This window comes from Crocodylus porosus, unplaced genomic scaffold (genome assembly GCF_001723895.1).
Source record: "Crocodylus porosus isolate Cpor-Errol unplaced genomic scaffold, CroPor_comp1, whole genome shotgun sequence".
NCBI lineage: Eukaryota > Metazoa > Chordata > Crocodylia > Crocodylidae > Crocodylus > Crocodylus porosus.
In genome coordinates, this window is record NW_017728928.1 from 19487606 (window position 1) to 19514085 (window position 26480).

Genomic DNA, 26480 nt, shown 5'->3' on the forward strand with positions numbered 1-26480 from the left:
CTTCCCCTACAGCTCCTCCTTTACCTCCAGATGATATCAGCAGCCCTTTGGATAGGCAGTATTGTTGCCTAGCCTCTAGGCAGAGGAACTGCACTGTTTATATGGCCAGCCCCTGATCCCAAAATGGCTGCCTTCATCAGGCACCTGGCAGCTGCCAGCTCCAGGGCCTTAAAGTGGCAGGCACACACACTGCCTGACACAGCCCCCACTATAGAAAAAATGTGGACAAATTGAAGAAAGTCCAACAGAGAGCAATGAAAATGGTTCAGGGGGTAGGGCACAAGACTTATGAGGAAAGGCTGAGGGAACTGGGTTTATTTAGCCTGCAGAAGAGAAGATTGAGGGGGTATTTGATAGCAACCTTCAACTACTTAAAGGGTGCTTCCAAAAAGGATGGAGCCAGACTGTTTTTGGTGGTGACAGGTGACAGAACAAGGAGCAATGGTATCAAGTTGCAGCAAGGGAAGCTTAGGTTCAATATTAGGAAAAACATTCTCACTAGGAGTGTGGTGAACCACTTGAACTGGTTACCTAGAGAAGTGGTGGAATCTGCATCTTTGGAGGTTTTTTCAGAGCTTGACAAATCCTTGGCTGGAACAATCCAGTTGGGAATGGTCCTGCTTTGACCATGGGGTTGGACAGGATGACCCTAATTTTCTATGATTCTATTTTTGGGGACATGGTTCCTCTGTCTACTGGTTCATTTCACATACGGCATAAAATAGCCATCAGAATGCACTGAAGTTCAGCCTCTATTGACCTAAACTGTATTCAAGCAGCAACAAGATGAGATAAAAGATATCAGTCTACTCTACTGCTAGAACTTTGTGCCTTCACTGCTTTCTCTACTTAATGTTTCTTTTCTTAATTGTTATGAACTTTATGCAGAAAAAAGAATAAAAGTACAAAGAAGAAACTTTAACACTGGTTTTAAAAATTACAGTGACAACTCATTGGATCACCAGCAATTACCAGACCGCATGTTTCATTGTGATTTTCAGCTGAAGTTAGAAGATAAGTTATACTGCACGTAAAGCAACACAAAAGTTCACAAGTTTTGCCACTGCAGCAAAGACAGCAAGAAGTTTATAGTATGGTCCCACATGTCCAGTATTTTAACTACTTTAGATGAAAACCACTTGTCCTTTACAATAAAATACCCTGAGTATTGATCCAAAAGCTACACAAAGGCTAGAGAAACACAGGCTGCAACATAAGAAAAGCTTTATATTCCTCAGCCCTATGAGTTTGGAGGTCTTGGGATTTCCATAGAAAGAGGCAAAATACTCAGACCTAGGGAAAGAATGCATCTGGTAAGATAAGTGTATCCCTCTGCTTAGCAATTTCACCCAGAAAATCTGTCTGGTTCAGGATATAGCCTTAGGAAGGGGCAAATATTGGCCAGGTCTTAGCAGAACTCCTCAAATTCAAAACAGGAATTTATTGGCCAGATTCAGGGCATGAAGGAACAACCCTGCCCGTCACTTTTATGACTGGCAGAGCTCATGAAACAACAAAATAGGGAGCTTATGGCAAAGGGTGATCCTAATGCAATGAGCTCTGGCAAGTCCCCAGGCCCCTGTTCAGGTTCTGCTAAGCATGTGTGTAGGAAAATGATGTCTAAGCACATCACTGTATATACAACACCATGGTCCTGATTCTGGTTCCAGATTTATGCCTTCTATGAATTAAACCTATTCAGGTATCAATAGCTTTATTAGACTAACAGTAAAACAAAACTGATGTAAAAGAGCAGAAATACAGACTTCACATCTTATCTTACCAGATGTACTTTGAAGACCACAAGTTATTGCTAATGATTTGAATGTCTGCATAGATGACTGTGTGGGTATGGGACTGTTCTCTCTTTGACCCAGTTCACCTAGCATTTCTAGAATTATCTCCTTGGAGGAAGCCATGTCTGCTCTTTATAACTGGAGAGAATGAGTGCCGGTAAAATAAAACTTTAAATGAAAAATATATTTGGACTTTGAAAGCATGTTTTCATTCTGCCAACTAAATGATTTTTATAGGGATTAAAAAACACATTCACTATTACATTGGACTTATCATAGTTTACATGTTTATAGTTCATCTTTACAAATGATTAATTTTTTATTGTTCTAATGTTGGATAACTAATGACAGGATAGATTAGACTGCCAGATGTTCTAACTATTTAGATTCTTAAGACACCGACACTGCTCTGAAAACACCTCTTCAGTTTAGTACAAGCCCCACGATAAGGAAGGTTTACAATACTATGGATGGAGAGGGTCTTGTCTCTGTGACAAATCCTTTACTCAACTGTCTTGACCATATTAAAACTGTTGACCACCCTGGGGCCTCCAGAAATTGCAAGCAAAACATATTCACTTAGAGGGAAACTATTACTTCCAGAATTCTACTTTTTCCCACCAAGGTGGCTCTACACTAGCTATGTGTTCTAGGAATACATCACCTGCCTTTTTCCACACATGGTACAGAGGCACAACTACATAGTTATATGTATTTAGGCTGGAGCAGAGTCTATGGAGCATCTGAACACTTTGCATTCAGACACATGGCAAGCTCTTTTGCTTCTGAGCAAAGTTGGTTGTGAGGCAGGGGTAGAGGGAATGGGACAGTGCCCATGGGTGGTGTCAGGACCCAGGGGGTGAGAGCAAGAGGCTCTTGAGTCCTGACGGCTGTGGGACCTCCAGCTCCTGCAGACAGGGGAAAGAGACCAGACTGGAGCCAAGGCTGTTTTAGGGTCCTGGCAGGTCCTCTCAGCTAATGTGTTAAATCTCTCAGCTGCCCCCCAGAAAGGTGCTGCTGAATACCAAGGTGAGTAAAGAAATAAAATCCCTAATTCTGCAGCAAGGGTGTGCCCCTCTCCCTTCATCTCTTGCTTCTTCTCTCATGCTCAGCACTTATCTGTCAAGCACCCAAGAGCCTCCTTGACATCAATGTCCAATTCCTAGCCCATCTCCACCAGTCCCAGCCTGCAGCTTCTGGACTAGCAGCCTAGCTGCTTCAATCCTAGCACCCCCCAGCCTTGGTTCCAGCAAGCCCTACCCTAAAGCAATGCCAGGGGCTTGTGGCCTCCTTGCCCAGCCCTAGTTATACAACTGCTTGCAATCTGCCCAGAATTTGCTGCTTTTTCAAAAATAGTGCAGATAATTGGTTCTGGTGGTAACTGTCAAAACTACTTTGCTAAAATGGGTAGCTGCACATGAAAGCCACTTGTGTACCATATTATAAGATAACTAACTTGTCACTGTCTGGTGACCTTCAAAGACTATAGCAGCTCTGTTCCCAGTTATAATCATTTTGGACTTGGGACCAGGATGGATACCTTACAAGTCAGTCTTAGAAAGATTTATAGCTTAGATATCAGCTTGCCTGAATGTCCCCCAAGGTCTGCCTTTGCTGTGTTATTTCTCTTCAGAGAAGCACAAGAAAATACGCAAATTAGCTCATTTTTCCAAACTGCAGAAAATTGGGGGTTTAATCTGAACTGTGTGAAAACATTTTGGGGCTGAGTTATTATCATACATTCATAGCCAGGCAGTACCTGTAACAACAGGTTGTACTGTGGAGCTTTATTTCCCTCATTCCTAGTCATCATCACTGTCCATTATGATGAAAATGGAAAATATGGAGAATGGCTAGCAGTGGGGTAAAAAAGCAGCAAGAGAAATGCAGGCTGCCATCATGTGGGGACTTCCTCTATGACAGTCAGGCCTTTGGAGTCAACCAGTCATGCATCCTCTGGTGGTGATGAATCTTTCATTGATTAATATGGGGCTGGCAGGAGCAATTTCAGCAGTAATTTAGGCATTCTGAAAACCCCAGACTTCAAGGAGCTGCACCTGGAAGTTCTCTTCACAGAGCGGAGGGTTGTCAAATGTCTCACAGTGCTCTGTCCTTCCGTGAAGCAGGTCAGCATCAATGCACAGAGCCTGGCCTCCTCCACCTCCTGTTAAAGAATGAGAAGGATTGTTGGGGATCTGCTGTCACCAGGTTATTAGGTAAATAGAGGGGCTGATCTCAAAAGAATCCCAATCATCCCACTCATGTCTCAGTTCCTACTTAGTTTTATTTCCTCTTGACTGTGCTATACAACTGGAAGTAGAAGAGGCCTTCATCTTATCTGGTCCATTACCTTTCTATGCCAAACTGGAAGTCACTGTCTACTTCTCATGCAACAGCTTCTGAAGAGTTACCTCATGGGACAACAGACTGCAATACAGACAATATTGGAGATTGCTCAAGTAGTTGGACCTAAATTATTAAATTGGATGGAGATTTTAAAAATCTTGTTTTCACAGACATTGCACTTGACCTCAATTTCATTTCTGCATCTGATTGCTTGGGGAATGAAACAGAGGTACAGTTTGGGGAAGTTAATTCTTTCCCAACTGTAGGGCAGGCTACAGGCTGAGCGTTACTTTAGGATGCCCTGCTTGTGCTTTGTGTCTGCCTCTCACTGCTCCCTAGCTGCCTTTGCAGCAATAGCATCTTGCTGTTGCTAACAGCTAATGCAAATTCTCCTTTATCTGAAATGGAAGAGCTTTGTATTGCCGAGACAATTAGTTCTGCTCATTTCTGATATAATACTTGTGAATCAGTTGAATGGCACTAGGTCTCAAAGATTTAATTTGCAACTCTGTAAGCTATGGTGTAACTCCTCATGCACAAGTTATGCTCATTATTAAGTCACTAATGGACTTCCTACCTTGGTTTCTTCCTGATACTTTTTTGTAAAAAATATAAAGTGGTAAACTCCAGCTGCCATTTGGACAGGGATATTGCAGCCAGTAAGTGCCTTCATAAGTCCCAGGCACAGTCACAAGGCTTGTGGTATCCCAAAATGAGTGACTACACACTCTGGCAGCCCTAAAGGTACAAATTATGCAAAGCAGATAGGATGTGGGTCCATGACTGCACCTCACCATTCTCTGCTGATAGCATCAGGCAACAGAGCTAGCCAGCTACAGAGAGACGATCAGGTTTTCACACATACCTTCCCTCTGTGTTCTCTGGAGCATTCAGAGAAAGCACCTTGAGGCTGTTCAGTACCATACCACCCTCTGAGTGGCCATATGTAAATTAGAGTTTGGGCTGGAGTGCTTTTGGGCTAGGATAGCACTCTTTTTTTCTGAGAATGTGAGGATACTCATTAATAGCATAGTTACCAATAATGATTCCTTCTTGAGTCCCAGACATGAACATGGAAGCTGTTTTTGAAGGCAGCAGGAAGTGTCTTATTGCCAAAAATGGAGAAAGGCGAACCTTTCCTCTCTGCAGAACTGGCACTGAGAGGTGGTTTGAACTGGCCATGTGGCCATTAGGGGAAGATGAGATGTCAGTGTGGGAGGAGAGAGAAGATGAGTGCTGGCAGGGTGAACGAGGGACTGCCTTGGTCAGCTCTGGTTTCTTGATGAACACCCACTCATATCTCTCCATTTCAGGGCGCACCTATAAAACAAGGCAACACATGAACACTGCAGCATATCCTTTGAATACTTTCCTGCCAAATGATATTAACTGGGTCTGGGTGTTTGGTTGTTTCTGTGGATATCAGAGGTAAGTCCATAAATGATGACTATTCAGCAGGAGTTAGCAGGGCCAAACTCCACCAATGGAGCATTATGGCTACCGCTTTGCAGGATCTCCCATGCGTTAGTCTCCTTGTTGTATCGAAACTACTCTAGGTCTGGAGATATCATGGAAGAGATGAGACTGCTTGGTAATAATTTATGAATACTGTGTATTCTGTATGCTTGTCTAACTGTTTTAAGGGGGATTATTGTATGAAGAGTACAGTGGCTTCAGATAGCCATCCCATACTGATAGAGAAAGAACAACACAAAAGTCATTTGCTTTGCTGTTCTGCCTCCAACTCCCCACTGAGCTCATTGGACCAGTTTGTCAAGAGACTGGAGTTTATGCTCCAGAAATCAAGACACGACATATGGGTGAATAAAAAGCAAGGACAGACAGATACTGCAGAGATGCTGTTCTCATAGACACCAACCCCCACTGGAGGATTTGAAGAAACTAGGTCTTCCTAGGCTTTTATCACAGAGGGACAAGACTTAAGTAAGATAGATGAGAGCATGAATGATTCTTTTAATATTCTTTTTCTTTTATGTTATGCTTTCTTCCTTCTGTAAAGTTTAAACAACATTTTGGCTTAAGAAGGCTGTTTGGTCTTTTGAGACACCACTGGCCACAGATTTTCAAATGGAAGAACTATAAGTACTGAATGCAGTGAGACTGGTTGGGTAATCATGGCTGATCCAGGGGGTGCTCTGGTTCAGAGCCTGATATAAGAGTGATAAAATTATGTGATTTCTTGCCAAGAGAAATAAAGGGATGCAGGCCTGATTGCTGAGAAGGCATGTTCAGAATAGGGAAGGGTATTGCTAGCCCTGTAATTATGACACTGTCTTTGGAGGGGATGATAAATCCTGACAGGGCTGAATCTGCTCCAACCCCCACAGATTAAACCAGGGATGTCAAATATATGGCGCACAGATTGCATCTGGCTAACTGGTAGTCTGATGCACTACTGGTGCACACCCTCAGCTCTGTGCTGCGGCATGCCCCTGGCACTGCTGACCGGCCAGAGTTCTGCTGCTGGGCAGTGGCACAGATCCAGGGGTGTGCAGTGGTGTGGAGCTGTGTTTGGCCAGAGCTCCACACCGCTGCACTTTGCCGGCTCCTTGAGGACGCATGGCCCCAGATCTGTGCTTCCCAAACACAACTCTGTGCAGCCGCATGCCCCTAGCTCTGTCAATGCCCAGCGGTACTGAACTCTGGTGAGTTGACTGTGCCGGGGCATGCTGCACTGTGACTCCAGGGGGCCTGCAGTGGCATGGAGTCATATTTGGCCAGTGCAGAGCCAGGGGCATGTCTACTGGGGGCATGCAGTGGTGTGGAGCTCTGGACAAACCTGAACCTGCACCACTGCAGGCCCCTGGCTCCTTGCTGCAGCCCAGCCAGATCTCCACACCGCTCCCTGCCCCTGGCTCCTCAGGGATGCATGCTGCTGGCTGTGCACCCCACAAGTGTGCCTCTGTGTAGCCCCATGCCTTGAAACCCATGCTGCTGCCTGACCTGTACCAACACTGCCCCCCAGACATTGTCCCATGGATCTAGCCTGGGAGGAGCCCCTGTGGTCCGAATCCAGCCTGGGGCCCAAAGTGAGTTTGACACCCCTGGATTAAACTCTACATTGCACTACAAGGCTTAATGCACCTTGACTCGAAGACCCGATAGACACTGGGACCTGATGGACCTCTGTTCTCATCCGACACAACAATTTCTCTGTTCTTTTGTACTTTTCCTGTCAGAGGCAAGGGACAGTGGTGGAGCTGTGTGAAGGAAGCAGAGATAGTACCTGCTGGCTGTATGCTTTGGTAGTTAACTGCCACAGTGAGAGTTATACGAGAGGTGAAAGCAAATTACCGTAAATCTTAAAATATACAAACTATAGATAAGATAAATGATAAATAAATAAAGGTGGGAAATAGAGTAAGACTTACGCTAAAAACAAAGCATTCCCCTGTGCCAAAAAAGCTGGACGTACCCCCACTCCTTTTCCTTTCATTCCAGTCAGAAGAGAGAAATGCACCACACACCTTAAGGAGGGCGGATGAAGAACAATTTAGTTGTCAGTGAATCAGTACAGCAGGGAAAGCACCAACAAGGTTAAACAACAGAAATCACAGGCTAGGAAGATGCAGTGCTGGGGGAGTGGCAACCTTTGATTTACACACGCACACTTATTTGGTTACCCAGATTTGGGCCACATATGGGAATTCTGAAAGTAGACTATCAGAACTGGGATTCCTGGTTTGGATCAAAAGGCAGAATTGCACTGAAAGGATACTTAACAGCTTCTTCTTACTTAGCTGATCTGCCCCGCTCTGTGTGTCTAGGGCCATAATGACTAGGCTGTTTCTGCTGCTTTTTTGCTCTGTTAGTATGATGATGTGCACCCATGTACAGGGGTTGGAGCCCGTTCCTCTTCATGCATCAGCAGGATTGTTAACTGCATTCCCATCTGTTGTACCCGAGGGCAACAGGACTGCCTCAGGGGCCAGTGAGGGCAGAACTGGAAAACAGCAATGTTGTTCTGGAGTAACTAAAGACCTAATTTGGCCTGAACAGCCCTAACTGCTGGTGGTAATATGTGAGAAGAAAAAAACCTGGCTTGATTCCCAGCTGCCAAGATGAGTTTTTGGATAGAAACAAACAAAAATAAAATAAAACAAAACTTTTGAGCAGATTTGATTTTGTGTTACTGAAAATAGGAATAACTGAGGAAATCCATGATAGATTTCCATTTTTTATGGAATGACTTTTCAGAATGATTTAAACTGTATCATAGACTAGATCAACAGCTGTACAGGTTGATCAAATCAGCATGCTCCATCCATATTATTGCAACTAATCTGGTTAATACCATATGTGGGTTTGACCCATTGCTTTTTTCACGTCTCTTGTGCAAATGCTTCAGGTTTGCCTGCAGGCAAATTTGGGGAATACTTATTTGTCTATATAAAAGCCTCAGGTGAAAGTTGGTTATTTTTCTAACAAATGCATTACATTAAACTAAAACAAATACATTGCATTACAACATTTTTTAACAGGAGCGTGGAAAGGATTTTATGCCTTCAAAATGTGCTAGCAGATCTTTGTCATTTTTCTGGTTTTGTCAAGCCATGAGTTGATGATCTTGATTTGACCATGACATGATAGTATCTTTTTGAAGCTATGAAACCCTAGGTGCTAAAACATGTGTGTTAATTAAAACTGTGGCTAGCATGGTTTGATAAACTACCTTTGTCTTGTCTAGACAAGGCATTGGAAGGAAGCAAACTGTTTATCCCATTGTCAAGCTAGAGGGTCAGATCCTGGGAAACCTGTACCAGTTGGCTGATAAATCTTTTGGATGCCCGAGAGATTTCCAGTATCATCTTTCTACCATTTGACCAAGAGTGCAGAGATAAAGTATGGATTTATGAACTGCTCTGAAAAGTCCCTGGGAAGATACCTGCTTTTTGTTTTTGCACATATTTTACCACTTTCAGATGTTAAGGAAGACAGCTCTATTTTTCTTTTCTTTCTCTGGTGTGGCTGTTACTGAAATCAAAGAGGGACATGTTCATTGGAGAAAATGTCCTTCTCCACAGATCCATCTTCTTCCTTATTAATCACCAAAACATCCATTGATTTGCACCAGGATTAAGGAATTTACTTGATAGAGAATGGCTTTTTTTCCCACAGTGCCACTGTAAAGATGTTGCAGCACAGGGATAAATTGGGCCCTGTGTCTATAGGCTTCATGGATGGAAGCTGGGGGAAGATATATTGGGCTATGAGGAAAGTAAGCCATTGAAAGTGTGGCTCAGTGACATAGATATTGCCCTGAAAGGAAGGGGACCCTTGGGCTCAGACTCTGACCCCTGCTCCTAGTAGTACAGAAGATACCCTGTTGCTATTTATCTATTTTATCCAAAAATATTAAATGTTAAGTACTTAAAAGCCACTGATGCAGGATCCAGAGCCTAGGGCACCTATATAAATAAAAGGCACTTAGATGCATAAAGTGAAATCAGGTTTGGTTCTATATATATATTTTCTGATGTGGACATGGCTGCTGTAATCCAAGCCTTTGTCATCTCATGATTAAACTACACCCTTCACTGGACTCAAGCTCCCCCCTTCATGACATTTGGGATTTAAGTAGCACCCAATTTCAAAAATGAATGTACATATTATAGTGCTTACCTCCCAGCAGAGGGGCAGGGCAGTAGGAGTCGGGGGAGCGTTCAGGCCGGGACAAGCCTGAACCTGCATTTTTCTACTTAGCTTATCTACTTATCTCCTCGTACCTTGTGGCACCCTTCAGAGGATCCGGCAGCAACCCTGGTTAGAAAATCAGGGTGTAGAATATATCTGCCTACATATTCATTTCTCTCCTGGACCAATCTGAATCTCCTCATAGTACTCTTCTGTGTTTGGATAATATGGTACTTACTTCCTCCCGTGTTGTTTTTAGGAGCAGTACTGTTGGTTCGTAACCTTCACAGCATGAATAAAACCTGCAGGGATGAGCAAAGTAAATCGATTGATACAAGCTTGAAACTGAGGAGAGACCTACCTGATTTGATAGTTACACAAGGGAACTCAGTAGAGAGCCCATAAGGTTGGCATGTTCCTTTTTTACAGTACCGGGGCAGTATATTTATATAGACGTATTATTGGCTGATGTATCAACTCTCCGTGAGTGCTCCTTTGACGCAATCCTTCAGGCATTAGAATATGATCTTTTTTATTGGCTGGTAATTCTCAGATCTGTTGATAGGGCAGGCAATTGTCCAAAGAGGTTAATATTCATTATCTGCTTGGAGCAGTTCCAAGGTCTAATGGTCACAAACTGCTGGAAGACCGTTTTAGACTGGACATAAGGAAAAACTTCTTTACCGTCCAAGTCTCCAGAGTCTGGAATAGACTCCCCCCAGAAGTGGTGCAAGCACCTACTCTGGATACCTTTAAGAAATACTTGGATGATTACCTTGTGGGATTATGTGGCCCCAGATGACTTCCTGCCCCTGGGGCAGGGGGCTGGACCCAATGATCTTGCGAGGTCCCTTTCAGTCCTAATGTCTATGAAATCTATGAAATTTACCTGCTCCTGTTTTTTGTCTTGGACCTCCTGGGCCGCATTAGCAGTGTGCCCTGATGAGAATCTCATTTCAAACTCAGCTTGCTATCCTGGACTAGGACTGCTTTCTGGTGGACCCTGGCTTACACTTCAGGAAACTCCTGATCTAGCGCAATCCACTTGAACTGACTGGCTACAGCCTAATGATCCCTTACAGTGGTGGTGGGCAGACTGCTTGACTTGTGAGATTGGAGCACCTATCATTAAATGGGGCTCAGCCTCCCATTGTTGCTCACTACTGCAACCATGGGGTGCTTCTGCGTCCTCTCCTACAAGCAGATCTCCAAGCGGTGGTGGTGGCTATAAGGCCTTTTATCAACGCCGTCTGGTAAGAGGGCTTTCTTTCAGATTCAGATCTGGCCACCATCATTCATGCCTTTGTAACCTTGAGATGGAGCTGCCCTGCTATGCTTCTGGATCATGTTGAGGCAAAAGGGAGAAGGCAGTCCCCTCCGTACTCAGGGCCCTGACCATTTAGTGCCTGATAGGTCAAAATCATCACCTTGAACTGTGCCCAGAAAGTTACTGGAAGCCAGTGCAGAGTCTGGAGCATAGGAGTTATGTGCTCTTGGAGACTCGCCCCTGCTTGCTTGGTAGTTTTGTTCTCTTGTTTTGTTTTCTTGTACATTCCCTTGTTCTATAAGCTGTTTTACTCTCTTCTTGTAAATTGCCAGGAACTTTGCTGGGAAGGGCAGTACATAAATCTAATAGATAAATAATAAATAAAATGCCTGGTGACCTCAGCACGTCCTGCCCTGCTTATAGTTCAGGAAAACTGCATTTAATCTTGTTGATGGACTGTAGAGCCTCAGGTTGGCTAGAGGGAGACAGCATGAGGGAGCTCTGTCTACACTTAGAATCACCTTGTCAATCATTAGCACTTTACAAACATTTGAAACACCCTGGAAAGGAGTGAGCGTAGCTGCCCCCATTTTTCATATGTGAAAGCTGCCATTCAGAGGTTAAGGTCACAAACAGAGTACCATCAAACCCAGGACCAGTCAAAGGATCCTCTATTCTGGGAGCTCTCCCCAAACCATGAAGCTAACTTGGAAGTGCAGCTGTTCCAACAGAGAAGAAAACAAGATAATCTCAATGTCAGCAGAACTGGGAGGAGAGGGGGAAAGAACAGAGCACTTAGACGTGTGTGCCATTGGTCAGGCAACACTATCATGAACTGCAAGATCAAAGGTTCAAGGATCTGTTTGGCTACTGGAATTGCTGAGCCCAATATGCAACCCACACGGCACAGACCTGTGGTAGTTACTGATGATAAGGGTAACAATGATGGATGGAGTCACTGAAAGTGGATGCTGCCACTCTTATGCTAAGCAGGTTTTCAGAAGGTGCTGCACTCCATTTTCTCCACAGCCATACCTATATTTTTGAATCAGACTTTGCATTTTCCCCCTTTTCACTTTTTCTGGGTTGTAGCAGATAATGCTGTATCATTCCCTGTTGGGTTTCTGTGGGGTTTTCACTGCCGTTGTGGAAACAGGGGCCATCTTGTTGAAGATTAGATGTCCCTTGGGTTACGGTTTTAACATTTTAAATCCACGGGCTAGTAGTGTAACTAGGGGTGGGCAAGCAGGGTGCCAGCTTAGAGGGGGTGCTGGATGGCAGTCTCCTGGGGAGTCTTTGCTGTAGCAGCAGCAGCCATGGGCAGCCAGCCAGCCAAGGTCTTCGGTTCCCCTGGGCAAAAAGACTGACCTCCCTGACATCCCTTCCCCTCTGGCACTTGCCAGCCCCACTCCCACAGACCTCTGTTCTCTGGTGGGTGTTTGCTTAGGGCACAAAGCTATGCTCTGCCAAGGGCTATATTTAACCTTGGTAGAACCCCTCTGGTTTAGCTTGCACTGATGGAAAAAATCTGACTACAAACTCTTTGGTTAGGGGTTGAAATAATCTTTTCTAAACATAGCAAGCTGAATCAAAACGTAAAGGACTGTTAAGAACAGTTACAGCTCTTCTGGAAACTATTGCAATGTTAAATAGCCTGCCTGAGCAAATTCATAAAGGGACAGTGACAGGAACACTTAATCATTTAGCTCCAGCATCTTTTGTGTTTGTTAGTAACTTGGGAAGTCACTTTATTATGGGTATTCTAATGTCATAATTTTTGCCCAACATAGCAGGTAATTGTTTAGATAAATCCAAACATAAAATCACAGCTAAGACATGCAAAGTCCCACCTCAGATTCTCAGTCTGGGTAGAGAAAACATCATGGTAGGGTTGTTACAAAGTAAGTTTTGTTTAACTTGGATGCTTTTTAAAAATGTTCTGCTGAGAGTCTGCGTTACTTGGACACCATGAATTTATACTGGGCTGGATTCTTTTGTGATGCACAAAAGTAAAGGCTCAGACAAGGAGAGCAGGGGGCTTTGGGTCACCTTGACACAACCTACATTCCAAAACAGCCCCTTTGGTGAGCGAGATTTGGCCTGTTTGAGGTTGCCGGTGGTCTGCACTGCAGCCAGGAATCTCCACAGGGCAGTGTCCACATCCACGCCTCTAACCTACACTCGACTCACGGTCTTACAAGCATAGATGGGGGTAAGGCTCCTTGCACTGGTCCTACAGCAAAGGAATTCATCTATATATACGTCTGATATAAACCAGGCGTAACTGCATCAAGTGGAGTCAGAGTGGGTACAGAGGATACAAGAACACTGTCAACCTTGGTGCTGTCAATCAAATGGGAAGTTTAAAAATGACTGACTGGGCTTTAGTTTTGCACACTAATGTAGAGAGCTTCCCTTTTGATGGGAAAGAAAACCCACAGCCTTTTCGGTAGAATTTTGGTGGAGAACATAAGAACAGATCAGACCAGGCTCTGCTTTTACAGAGTTTCGCTCTGGTGTGACTCCACTTGATGCAGTTACGCCTGGTTTATATCAGTGTAAACTGAGATCACTCAAGTTAAAGGCCAGATTCTGCTTCTTAGAGAGGTCCCTGGGCAAACTCCTTAATGCCAGACAGCCGTCATTTTTTGTCTAACCTTTGACACTTAGGCCCCTGCCACATGCAACATATATCGTGCAACTGGTTGGTTAATTGTGCAATAAATTTGGACTAGCCACACATGCAAAAATAATTATCATGCCATGAAAATGTCTATCCATCTATAAAAGAGCTATAAAAGTTAGTGCTTGAAAATGTCTAACAACTGTATATCTGGTTTCTATCCAGCTTTCATTTGAGCATGTGGCAGGGTCCTTATGTAAGCAAATAATTTATTAATCATCCCTTGATATACGAAGTTAATAAGATTGTCATAATAACAAAACATAGGAAGTGCCATACTAGATCAGATGAATGGTCAGCCTAGTCCAGTACCCTGTCTCTGATGCTTTAGACAGAGAGCATATGAACAAGCTCTATCTAGAGTGATGTTATACTCTGTCGTACTCTCCCTAGCATCCAACAACATTGGTTTAGAGGTATCGGAGGATACATTCCTTACTGTTCTATTTAATAGCTAGTAATAGAGCTATCATACATAATTTGTCTAGCCCCTTTTTGAACCTGGCTATACTATCTACTTCTACAACCTCCTGTGGCAATGGGTTCTCTGAGTTAACTATACGCAGCATAAAAATACTATTTTGTCTTGTTACTTTTAAACCTGTCTCCTGCTAATTTCAGTGAGTCCCCATGCCCCACACCACTACACAGGAAGGCAATTGCACCCTCCCCCCCACAGTCCATGACAATCTGACTGTGGGGTAAAATTCCTTCCTGATCCCAAACGTAGTAATAGATATGATCCTGAGTGGATGAACAAGACCCTCTAAGCAAGAATCTCTGGGGTTTTTAGTCCCAGCAGGAACATCAACATGCCTCCATCAGGATCTCCAGCCTTGCTTGCAGGCAACACTCAATGGAAGGTGCAAAATCGTTTTGATACCTGTAGCAACAGGAGGGGGAAAATTCCTCCCTAGCCCCAGATGGCAACCAGCCAAAGCCAGAAGCATGGAAAAAAACAAACACACTACACTCTGATCTGCACCCTGGGAATACAATCCCCCACTTCCCACACCCTAACTGGAGAGTCAGGACTCTTTTTGTAATCTGATCCTCTCCATGAGTTTATCCCAGTGCCTTTAATCTTTTATAGCTAAGCCAATTGTGGAGCTCTGCTTTCTTCTCCTACTGCTGAGCAAGCCTTTTCCAATTCCTACCTGCTCTCAGCTGCAGAGCTCTTCTTGTCATGTCCCAGCAGAGTGTGTGTGTGTGTGTTTTGGAGGAGAGGGAGTTGTTGGGCTTCCCACTGTTGCTCTTCAAAGCACGCTCCAGACACAGCTACTCCTAGATTAATACTGACCAATGCTTTCCAAACTCTTCTTGGAAACCTCCAATGAAGGAGACCCACAGCTTTCCTAAACAGGCTAGTCCCATGCCTCATTGTTCTAACAGTGAAGAAGCTTATCCTGACATCTAATCGAAACTTACTTTGCCGCAATTTCAAGCCATTGCTACTCATCTTGCTCTCTGCAGTGACAGAGTAAAGGTGTTCTCTCTCTTCTTTATGGCACTAATGACAGGTTCAGTCTAATTTCCAGTTCTTACCTAGTAATTTACTTGTAGACAAAGTTACTATTTGGACTCCTTTGTTTGAACTGAGTTGTTGCACCATTTTATATTCCTTTCTGCCATGGAAGCGTAGGATCTCTGTGAAGCTATCTACCTTTACGCACTATCATAGTAGGTAGCTGCCTTCACATCCTGGACTACAGGTGCCACCTCTTGTTCTGGACCACACTTTGCATCTGCACAGACCCAAACTGGGCAAAGCTAGTTTCATGACTTCCAGTGGGAACCAGAACAGGTGCTGAGAGGGAATGGTATATGCCCTGGCACCAGATGTCATTGTAAGAGAGCAGAGACAAGTGTAGGTAATTTTTAGAAATTCACATTCACAGTTTAAAACTGAGCTTGGCTGGATCCTGCCCACAGTCATCTTGTGATTGCTGTCTGTGAGCAAGCATTAAGGAGCAGGTGGCTCAAATCATTAAAGGGGCCTAATCCAAAGCCCATCCAGAGCAGTGGAAAGACTCCCAGTGATTTCACTGCACTTTGGCCTGCTGCTCAAATGTTTGTTAATTTTTGATCTGTAAATTGATTGGGGAATTTGCCATTCACCCTTTCCATCACTCTGCTTCCATAAGTTGGAGAAGAGGCCAGGAGGAATGTCTGACTGCTTGCCTGTCTGGCTTGGGGTTTAGGCTGTGCTGATCAATGCTATATTTATGTGTCTGGATGCCTAATCTGCTACCTAAATAGAGCTTTGAAGCCCAAATGCTCAGCCAACAACAGCTGGAGCAAATAATTTGGAATAGGAGTTGGTACTGCCTCTGTGCCTTGAGTTCTTGTGGGATAGCAGGGCACAGGCAGAAGGATTGCTGCTCCCAGTACATGCTGCCTTAGGTGGGAAGCAGCAGGACAGCACAGCTAACTACAGGTTTTGGACTTAACCTTTACACAGGAAATATTTACTGCTTATCTTCAAGTAAGTTTAAAGCTGGTAGGAGGTACTGGGCTGACAGCTCCATGTGATTCCCATATGACAGGGCCGGCCCACTGGCAGGCCACAAAGGGTTAATCTACAGTATTCTCCCCAGCCCTGCCCCTGGGCTGACCAAGGGCCACTGCTCCCCTCACTGCTCTGGCTGCTCCTGCAGCCAGGGTCTTCAGGCTCCCCCTCCGTTCTTTGGCTTTTATTTCCTGCCCCTACTCTGGGGGACGGGACAGTGACAGGGGTTAGCCTGCAGTGCTGAGGAAGCCTGCAGGCAGGGAGTTGATAGGGGATACCTGTGTGCATGCTGTAAAGGTTGTAGGGGTCACATGCATGCAATGCCAAGGGAGCTTATAGCACAGGGGAGCTCATAGGGAGAGCCAGGGAGAGCCCATAGCTGGGGATATGAGGCAAGGCTGTGGGCCTTGCTGGTGCAGCCTCCATGGTATGCAGCCCTGACCACTAAGAAGTTGGACAACCCTTCCATACAACAGCCTTGATCTAGGGATGCCATCTTTAGAGAGCAAGAACACTGATTGGCCTCCATGGCTCATTCAATCCTTGGCCTGTCATCTACAAGGATGACAGCAGTATGGTGGTTTTCTGTTGTGGATGTGTCTCTCCAAGGAGCTGGACTGAGATCAGTCAAACATATTTCACATCAGATGAAACAGCCATCGTAAGAAAAACACTCCTGATCCCCTGCGATAACATGCATGTCTCCCACAAAAACAATACATTGAGAAGAACACAGAGAAGAACATCTCTACAGAGAGCTGAGCAGTCTTAAGCCTCAAGGAAGTTCATACAACAGACCATCTTGCTAAAATAAATTGCTCAAACATTAGGTACAGTTATTGGATCCAAACGTCAACTGGTGTAGATCCAAATATCACCATTTCAGTCAATGAGGCTATGTCAATTTTCCTTAACTAGAAATCTGACCCATTTGGTATAATTTTGCAGATGTCACTATACCTTTGTAAACTGTACCCGTCGTCTGAGGTGGAGAATAATAAGACAGGAGGGAATAAGGAGAATCGCTCAGGAATCCAGGACCATATGATACGCATCTCTTGGGCAGTTACAATAGTAGAGCTGAACTTCAGCATATCCACAGCCAGGTGGAATGATTGTCTGTAGGGGAAAGCAAGATGAGAGCAGAGCACTTCTAATAAGTCAAAAACCTGGTGTGTCTAAAAACAGCAGAAATATGCAGAGTTTTATGTTATAATCCAGTACCCAACTCTTCAGTTTTTCTTGCATATTTTAGACTGCAATCTCTCTGTTGTTATTATTTATTCATGTATTTAATAATGCAGTAGTTCTTAGGGGCTCTAGTTATGGACCAAAACTCCCACTGTGCCAAGCATTGGACAGGGACATGGACTGTCTCCTAATTTACATTCACATAATACTTAACACAGTGGGGGCTGCTTCTGCTTGGAACATTTGGAAACTATTGCTATCTTAATATCAGTCCAGCACAGCACCTATCAATATAACAGCAAATGATTGCAGGCCAAGGCTGAGGAACATTGGCGAGCTCTGTGGGCACCAGACCTGAAAACAGGAGGAGGAACTGTTAAATTGGGATTGACAGAACCACATGAGGTCAATGACGGGAACAGCAGAATGTTGCAGGTCAGGCCTAAGGCAGCCGCTGTGGTGGCACTTGGGGTCAGATGAACCATCCGGTAGAATGTGAGTTTTCCTTGACTGCCTATGTCATACCTTTTAGCCAGCACCAAAGCTGATTGTCTTGTGTTTCTTGGTTGTGAGGCAGAGCCATCCCAGGAATTGGTCTGTGGGCCAGCTTCTCCTTCCACATTTGTCTCTACTTTTGGAACAGTTGAGACAGAAAGTAGGGCACAGAAGGAACTTGGGACTGTTGGGTTGCTGATGATGGACTTTCTGTGCTTGTGGCCTGCATATATGGGTGAGTTCCAAATGCAGTAGAGGCAAGGGCAGGCAAGGAGGTGAACAGGGGTGGGGTCAGCCTTGTACCTAGGATTTCAGCAGAGTTTCAAGGTTAGGTTGGACTATTTTGGGGTTAAGTATTGGAGCTTACACTTAAGATGAATAGTGGCATGGGCTTGAGGATGAACTTAAAGGTGGCTTTAACTATCAGCATAGATATACTCTACAGTGCATGGGCAGAGGTCTGGGCATATATTATACCCTATTAGACAGCCTGTACTGGCTTTCATCAACATCTTTAGTCCTTCCTTGATACTAGTACATTGCATGCCACTGAATTAGGGAACCCTGAAACAGGATATGTTTGCAGATGACACCAAGCTGAGGGGAGTAGTAGGTACGTTGGAGACTAGGGCTAGGAATCAGCGTGACCTAGACAAACTGGAGGATTGGATCAAAAGAAATTTCATGAGGTTCACTAAGGACAAGTGCAAAGTCCTGCACTTAGGATGGAACAAGCCCATGTACAAGTACAGGCTGGGGAGTGACTGGCTGGGCAGCAGCTCTGCAGCAAAGTACCTGGGGGTTACAGTGGACAATAAGCTGAATATGAGCCAGCAGTGTGCCCTTGTTGCCAAGAAGGCTAACAGCATACTGGGCTACATTGTTAGGTGTGTTGCCAGTAGATCCAGGGAAGTGATTATTCCCCTTTATTCAGCACTGGTGAGGCCACATCTGGAGTACTGTGTTCAGTTTTGGGCCTCCCACTACAGATAGGATGTCGCCAAATTGGAGAGAGTCCAGCAGAGGGCAATAAAAATGGTGAGGGGGCTGGGAGGACATGAGCTATGAGAAAAGACTGAGGAAACTTGGCTTATTTAGTTTAAAGAAGAGAAGACTGGGGGAGGGTTTTAATAGCAGCCTTGAACTACCTGAGGAGAGATTCGAAAGAGGATGTAGCTAGAATGTTTTCAGTGGTGGCAGATGACAGAACAAGGAGCAATGGTCTCAAGTTGCCGCAAGGGAAGTTTAGGTTAGATATTAGGAAGAATTTTCTCACTAGGAGGATAGTAAACACTGGAACAGGTTACCCAGAAAGGTGAGCGAAGCTGCATCCTTGGATGTTTTCAAAACCTGGCTAGACAAAGCTTTGGCTGGGATGATCTAGTATGGGATGACCTCCTGAAGTCCATTTCAACCGTAACTTGAAGACACCAACCTCCATCCTGGAGAATCCAGTAGTATGGTGTTTAGGGCACTCACTTTTAAGATGAAAGTTCAGATTCTTGCTCTGAATCTTGCACCTGGGTTTTCCACATCACAGGGCTGTAACTACCAGTCCATAAAGTCACTTTCTTGCTATCTCCCACTGTCAGTCTGATTTTTGACCACAGAATCATAGAAAAGTAGAGTGGGAAGGGAACTCAGGAGGTCATCTCGTTCAACTCCCAACTCAAGACAGGATCATTCCTATCCAAACCATCCATACTAGAGCTTGTCTAGCTTATTCCTAAAAGTACACAACAACCCTGATGCACAACTACAAGGCACATTGTCCCAAAAAATCAAGAGCACCCTAACCTGTCACAGCTAAAGAAGAGGGATGAGGGCACTTCCAATGTCCTGCTGCTGCAAGTGTTGTTAAAATACACTCAAGAGATCCAGGGACACGGATCATGACCCCTGCTACAAAGGAAGGCAATGCTCCCCCTCCCCCAGCCCACACCAGTCTGACCATGGGGTAAAATTTCTTCTTGATCCCTAATGTGGTAATTGGTCTTACCCTGCACAGAGCAGTAAGACCCTTTAACTAGGAACCTCTGGGTTTTAGTCCCAGCAGGAGCATTGGCACACCCCAGTCTAAACCTACAGCCTTGGCTGCAGCCAACATGCACTGCTTCTGAGGATGGCAAAAAAATACTGACACCTGCACCAACAGAAGGGAAGAAGTTCCTTCCAGGCCCCATGTGGCAATCAGGAAAGCAAAGGAGCATGGGAAAAACAAAACATGCTCCACACTGCTCTGCAACCTGGGGATTGCAAACAACTCCCCACATAATGCCCTCTAACTAGAGAGCCAGGACTCCCTTTTCTGTCATTCTCCCCCCTCCATAAACTTATCCCACCTCCTTTAATCTTCTTTTATAACTAAGCTGGTTTTGGAGCTCTGCTGTATTCTTCTGCTTCTTGGCATGGTCTTCTCCTATATCCAACCCCTCTGGGCTCCAGAGCTCTTCACATGATCCACAGCAATCTGTGTGAAAGGGGCTCCTGGGTTTCCAACAGCTGCCCCTTCTGAATTTTGCTCCTGTCCTCCCATTTGCTTGAATTTCTTCCCAGTGTTGTGTTTTCTGCAGATGTGCTCAGGGAGCTCTCTATTTCAGTATCCAAATCACCAATCAACCAGTCAAACAGTACCGGGCCCAGGACAGAACCCTGTGGGCCTCCACTCAATACTACCTGCCATTCTGACATCAATCCATTTATAATGACACTTTTCTTGCAGCGATTGAACCAGTTATCTATTCACCTTGTAATAGCTTTGTCTAACCTACAATTCTCCAATTTGTTTATGAGAAGGTCATGTAGGATGTTGTTAAAAGCCTTACTGGCATCTAGATACACTATATCTATTACATTCCCTTCATTCTCCCACTTAATGACTTTGTCAAATAATGAGATCAAATGTGTTTGGTACAATTTGTTCTGACATCTGACATCTAACAATTTGTTCTGACAAATCCATGCTGGCTGCTTGTGATCAACCTTTCCACCTCCATATAATTCTATTCTGAATCTGAGCGTTCTTTTAAACACAAGTTTTGTTTGAACTTATACTTTTTTACAAAAAAGTTTTTGTTTTTGATTAATCTGAATTTTTCAGTGAAAAAACATTTTGCTGAAAAAATTCCTAACAAGCTCTTCTAGTGAGATTGACTGATAGATCCGTCTGTCTTTCTTTTCTCTCTTTCTCTCTCCACCTATTGTTTTTGGTTTGTCTGGCTACCACAAGGGAACGTTACCTGGGCATGCTGGTGAATAAAACAGGCTTTCTTACCTGCGCTGCACCATGGTAATCCCTTTCTCCAGCAGAGCCTTCCTGTTTGCCATCTGAAGAAGCCAGATTTCCTTGCGGGAGAATAGCCTGATACCAAAAGCTCTCTCTAGTAGCTTATCAACAGTCATGTGCTCTCTAATGTTCTGCATGAAAGCTTGCAAATCCCCTTTGATGTCAGTCACTTCCAGCTCTCTCGAGGTCACCAAGAGCTTGTATTGTCTCAGCAAGGCCAGAGCAATCCGGTAGAGGACTTTCTGTCCCTCCAATAGGTATACATCAAGTATGCGTATGGCATAATCAAAGGGAAGCTCACCAAAGAGCCATGTTAACCATTCAGAATAGACCTCTGAGACATTCTCAGAAGCACTGGCTATTAATCTGTGAGCTGTGGGGCAGTGCTTGTTAGCCAGATCCCCAAAAGTCATACAGGAGGCCTTGTGGGCCAAGAAAGACTGGTCAATATAGCTGATGTGGGAGTCATTGCAAGCAATGAGGTGAGAGACATTGTCAAAGCACTGAGCTTCATCTTCACTGTAGTGCAGCAACAGAGTTACAATTGCAGGCAGAATTGGACAGTAGGTGATGTCAGGGAAGAGGTTGCCAATACAGATGAGAATTTTCTTTACTGCTGTTATACCTTCCCTAGTCAGGCAATATGTGGGCATGAAGCATCCTTCAAGGAATTCAGGCAATGGATGGGAGCTCACGTTCTGTTTTCCGAACAGCCTGATTGCCACATCCCGATAGACCAGAGAATCTGGGGTCACAAGCCGGCAGGGGATATGCTGGATGATCTGGTGGTAAGCCTGAGCTCTTAGACTGTGGCTGGTAGTCCAGTAGCCTTCTCTTGCCAGCTTTTTCAGTTCCCTAGTGGTTTTGCTGAGGATCTCTCTGTGGCTGTTTGTCTCTTGATCCAATTCTGGCAGCTTATCCCAATCTACAAACTGTCCAGAGCCCATGCAAGAAGATGCATCAATGTCCCAAGTCTCAGCCTCAGAGGTGATCACCACAGAGATTGGAGGAGAACTGATTGTCCCTGCAGAACACAAATACAACATAATTCATTTCACTGATTGACAGGTGCCTTAATTCTGACAGCCACTTCTGAGATTTAAGTCAACATATATGTATTTAAATAGGTAGAACATTTTCATGTCCCTAAAAAGAAGTTCTTATATTGGCTTTTCATACCAGAACTATATTCATCACTTCATCTTTTTCTAGTTGCCTGTTTCTTGTAAGTCCTCAGACAGTGCTGCTCCCCATAGGCTGTCGAGTCAGAAACAGGAATTTTTCTGTGTAGACTGCATTATCTTTTGTCGCAGCTCCACCATCTCTGCAGTATTGTAAATGGTCTGGATATATGGACACTTGCTTTTTGTAGTGCTATAAAGGGGTACATAGTGCTACAAAAGTAACATGTGTCCAAGGCCAGAGACAGCTCAACGGTTTCTCCCTAGTATGGACTTCCCATTGTCCCTTTCACTTCCCCTACTAAAGACTGTGTTTTTTTTCTATTGGTACAAAACTAAGAATTTTGCCCTGCCAGGACCTTCCCAAGCAACCTCGGTCTGTCTGCCTCGGTGTATATTACACAGAGTGATTTGAAATAAGACTATGTGGTCCCATGGTTCAGTGCTCAAAGCCAGGGTATACCAAAGGAATGCAAACTACAGACACTATACTTTGCTAAAGCCAGGCAGGAGACCCCTTCTGGGTCAGGTGCTTGGTTGCTGGGGCCCTAGTGTTGCTAGCCTTTATATAAGACTTGAAAAAGTACCTATGAAATGTTACTTCCTTTTACAATCTCAGTCTGACACCACACATTCTCCTTCTCCCTTCCTTAGTCATGGGAGGATATAGGATCCTGGGAAAACAACATACATCTTAGTAGAGGAAGTGATTGCATTCAGGACAGTGGCATCTGGGAGCACAATGGGAATAGAAAACATTGACGTTCTGCAGCTGCAGTAACAGCTGGGCTGTCACTCACTGACCTGGGAGAGGTTTCTATCCCATCCCAAAGCACGTGGCTTCTCTCCCTAGTTTAGGACTGCTTAATTTGGCTGGGTGCTGAGGATATCAAGAGTGTGTACCTGTCACAGTCTATATTGCCTGTAGGATTTCTGGAAAGCAGATGCACTGGTGAGACAGTTGTGTTGTACCACAATAAAATGCAATGAGTGGCAGATCCTAGAATCCTATTTACAGTCGAGAACAAGAAGCTACTATAAAACAGTTGTCTGGATAGTCTTTCCAAAAGGAAAAGCCAGCTTCAAAAATTACTCAAGAGAACACAATGTCCAGGCCGATCTACTAGTAGAATTATACGTTATTATAAGCAGATAAGGTTCTTTGGGTAAATCCGATATCTTTTATTAGACCAACTCAAATTATAAATCAATAATAAATAAATAGATTAACATAAATATAATAAATGCAAAATAAATAGGTTATTATACTACTACCCTCCTGAGTAGAGAGCAGGTCCCACCTTAATCATGAATGATATACCAGACTGACTGTAGCATTTCCATTTTGTAATGCACAGAAATGGTAACGCTGTATAAAAATATGGGCTGCTTACAGACATGAACACCTCCCCTCCCCAAACCCAGCACTTTACTTTAAATTCATCATGCCTGCACACAGCACAGCACATACCCAGAAGAAGTAGTGCATTAATTGGACCCTGCTCACCCAACGTCTGTATAGACTGCATGTTTCAGTGGCACTTTTTTGTGCCTTTATCTAATAGCTAATTGAACCAGCATTTGAAAAAAGTGCCAAAAAGCCCTGCTGAAGTGCCTGATCTATACAGATGTAACCTGAGTGGTACTCCAAGACATACCCCCTCTCCAACTGAAGGGATCAGAGCAGGTGCATGAGCACTGTGGGAGGTGTAGGTGCCCTCCTTCCCCTATAGAGCAGAGCCAGACCACCAATGGGGACTTAACCATATACCTTTTAATGAAGAAAACAGTGGTGGGAACATAACATATATAAACCAGGGGATTTAGGGAATACTACAATACCCCGAGAGGATGGGATACAATAAAGGTTAGGCATTCACATTCGTAGACCTATTCATCCAGTTAACAAAACACAGGTTTAACAAAGTATAAAATGCAAACAACATAACAAACAATACTGGTTGACAAAATATAAAATGCACAAAATACAAAATGCCAAATAACAAGAGATGTAGGGCATAGGTACCTGGAGGGGGAAAGAGGGAAAACACAATGACCCCCTCCACTCCGACAAAAAAATTTCTGCCTGTCATTTCACTCCTCCTAGCCAGGGTATGAACTCAGATCTCCCATATGGCAGGCAGAAACTCTACCACAGCTATGACTGCTGGGCCTGCTCCAGGCTGCTAGGGCTTTTGACCTTCCAGGAGCCCCTGCCTCACATCGAGCTGCCCTGCTTCTTGCTGGAAAACTGGAAGCAGAACTGGGAGCCTCATGGGTCACTGCACAGCTTCTTGCTGGAGCCAGGTGGGGAACTCTTGCCAGCTCTTTGAAACTCCTTCCTTGTCATCCCTCGCCAGTCTCTCCAAGTCAGCTACGCTGCCCCTTTTATCCCCCTCCAGGTGACCTGTGGGGCCAATCAGGGGACATGGAGAGTGAGTCTCCGGGGCCTGATTGGTGAGGAAAGGCAATCCCAGTCCTCCAATCTTTGTTTTACCATTTCAAAACCCCTGGACCAAATCACTACCAGCTAGCCTGTCACTGGGGACCTGGATCAAACAAGTGTTTCCTCTTCTGGTAAACTGTTTTTTTTTTGGGGGGGGGGTTCATGTCTGTTAGCAGCAACTGCTAAGGGAACAACTGTCCCCATGTAAAACATCTCCCAGTACATTGTGGTGTGGAGGTGAGGATTTTTATAGGAAAGGTACACACAAAATACCTTGCCCTGTTGCTGCAACAAAAATCAGATTTAGTAGTACTGTCACTCAAAAGAAGGTTTTGATCATTAACAAAGAAGATAAATTTTTAACATTTACCTTTCAGGCTACCTGTGATAGCATAAACTGATTTGTAACCAGAATGCATAGAACAATGGATTCCAGTGAAAGTGGAATCTAAACTGCAGTATAATCCACCTGAGCTCTGTGTCTAGCAGAGTACAAATGAAGTCAGGCTTGCTCCTCATTGGTAAGGATAAACACAGGTAATAGTCAGCTCAGAAGATTTATTTTGTCCTAGTGTATTTGTATTAGAGGACAAAATAGTGCTGGGAAGCTTCAGCAAGTCTGGAGGGTTGTATAAGGCTTCACAAGTTTGGATGATTATCTGAAACCCTTCTGACTCAAACCAACATCCTTGAGTATAAAGATTTGTCTAGGAATTTGTAAAATCTAGTAAAGATTTTACTAGATTTGTCTAGGAATATGGTGAAATTTCCAGGTCAATGCTTTCCTGTTCTGAGCTGGTCACAAAATTAGCTTTTTTGGGTCTAGTTTCAGCCCTTATCTCCTGCCAAATACCCCAAAGTATGGACAGAAAAAGAAGGAAATTGAACTTTTTGGAACCACTAAGCAGCTCTGAAGGGGAACAGCATGGAAGCTTCTGTACATGCTTCCTTCTCATACTGCTCTCAAGTATTGTACCCCATTCATAACTGGTGGAGAACTTGCAAGGGTGAGGGACTGTTCAGTCTTCATGAAGCATATTCCACCCTTGTCATCTTTGGGGACCGTGTTATCTGTAGACGAAACAAGAGGCATGTATGCACGACACTTTAAAGTGGGCTAAATGCTTTTGCTCCGCTTTAATGGTGTTGGTGTTTGCACACCTTCACGGCGTATTGCGCCTTAATTCCAGCCACTGTAGGAAATTCAGTGACGTAATGTGCCATAAATGACTTGGGGTGCAGCAAACTACAGCCATCGTGTGAAGCACTGGGCTCTGTGCAGCTCAGGGGCTCTGCGGGAAGCCCTGCAGACAGCCTGGCAGCAGCCCGGAAAGGCAGTCTCTGCCCAAGAAAAGCAGTAAGCCTCATCTATTTTTATTTTGCCCCCTGGAACCTGCCTACCTGCCTGAGTTGCGTGGGGCCCCAGTGCTTCCCTCCATGGCTGTGGTGGCCCCTGGGACCTCTCAGGATGGGGGACGGGGGGACTACTGCCCCTGCTGGCCCACTGAACGGCCCTTGCAAAGCCAGTGGACCAAGGCACTTAAGGGGGCACTTAAGGGAGCCCACTCCTGCCCCAGCCCTGGCACAATCTGTGGGCAAGGCAAGAGCCCCCAAGGGCACACTTG

General features: G+C 44.6%; 1 protein-coding gene across 2 annotated transcripts in view; it reads right to left on the bottom strand.

The window, feature by feature from the left end:
- Positions 1–960: 960 nt before the first annotated feature.
- The window catches only part of LOC109315171 (TBC1 domain family member 24-like), a 27260-nt gene continuing 1740 nt past the window's right edge, over positions 961–26480 (bottom strand). Inside the window, exons 2-8 of one of the 2 annotated variants that reach the window (XM_019542763.1) lie at positions 21217–22252; positions 17973–18245; positions 17217–17375; positions 10036–10099; positions 7535–7630; positions 5180–5462; positions 961–3960 (exon numbers count right to left, since the gene is read on the bottom strand). In XM_019542763.1, coding sequence (XP_019398308.1) covers positions 3815–3960; positions 5180–5462; positions 7535–7630; positions 10036–10099; positions 17217–17375; positions 17973–18245; positions 21217–22252 — 2057 coding nt within the window. In that variant the 3' untranslated portion in view covers positions 961–3814. The remainder of the gene's footprint in view (positions 3961–5179; positions 5463–7534; positions 7631–10035; positions 10100–17216; positions 17376–17972; positions 18246–21216; positions 22253–26480) is intronic. The other variant, XM_019542762.1, reaches the window with a different exon arrangement.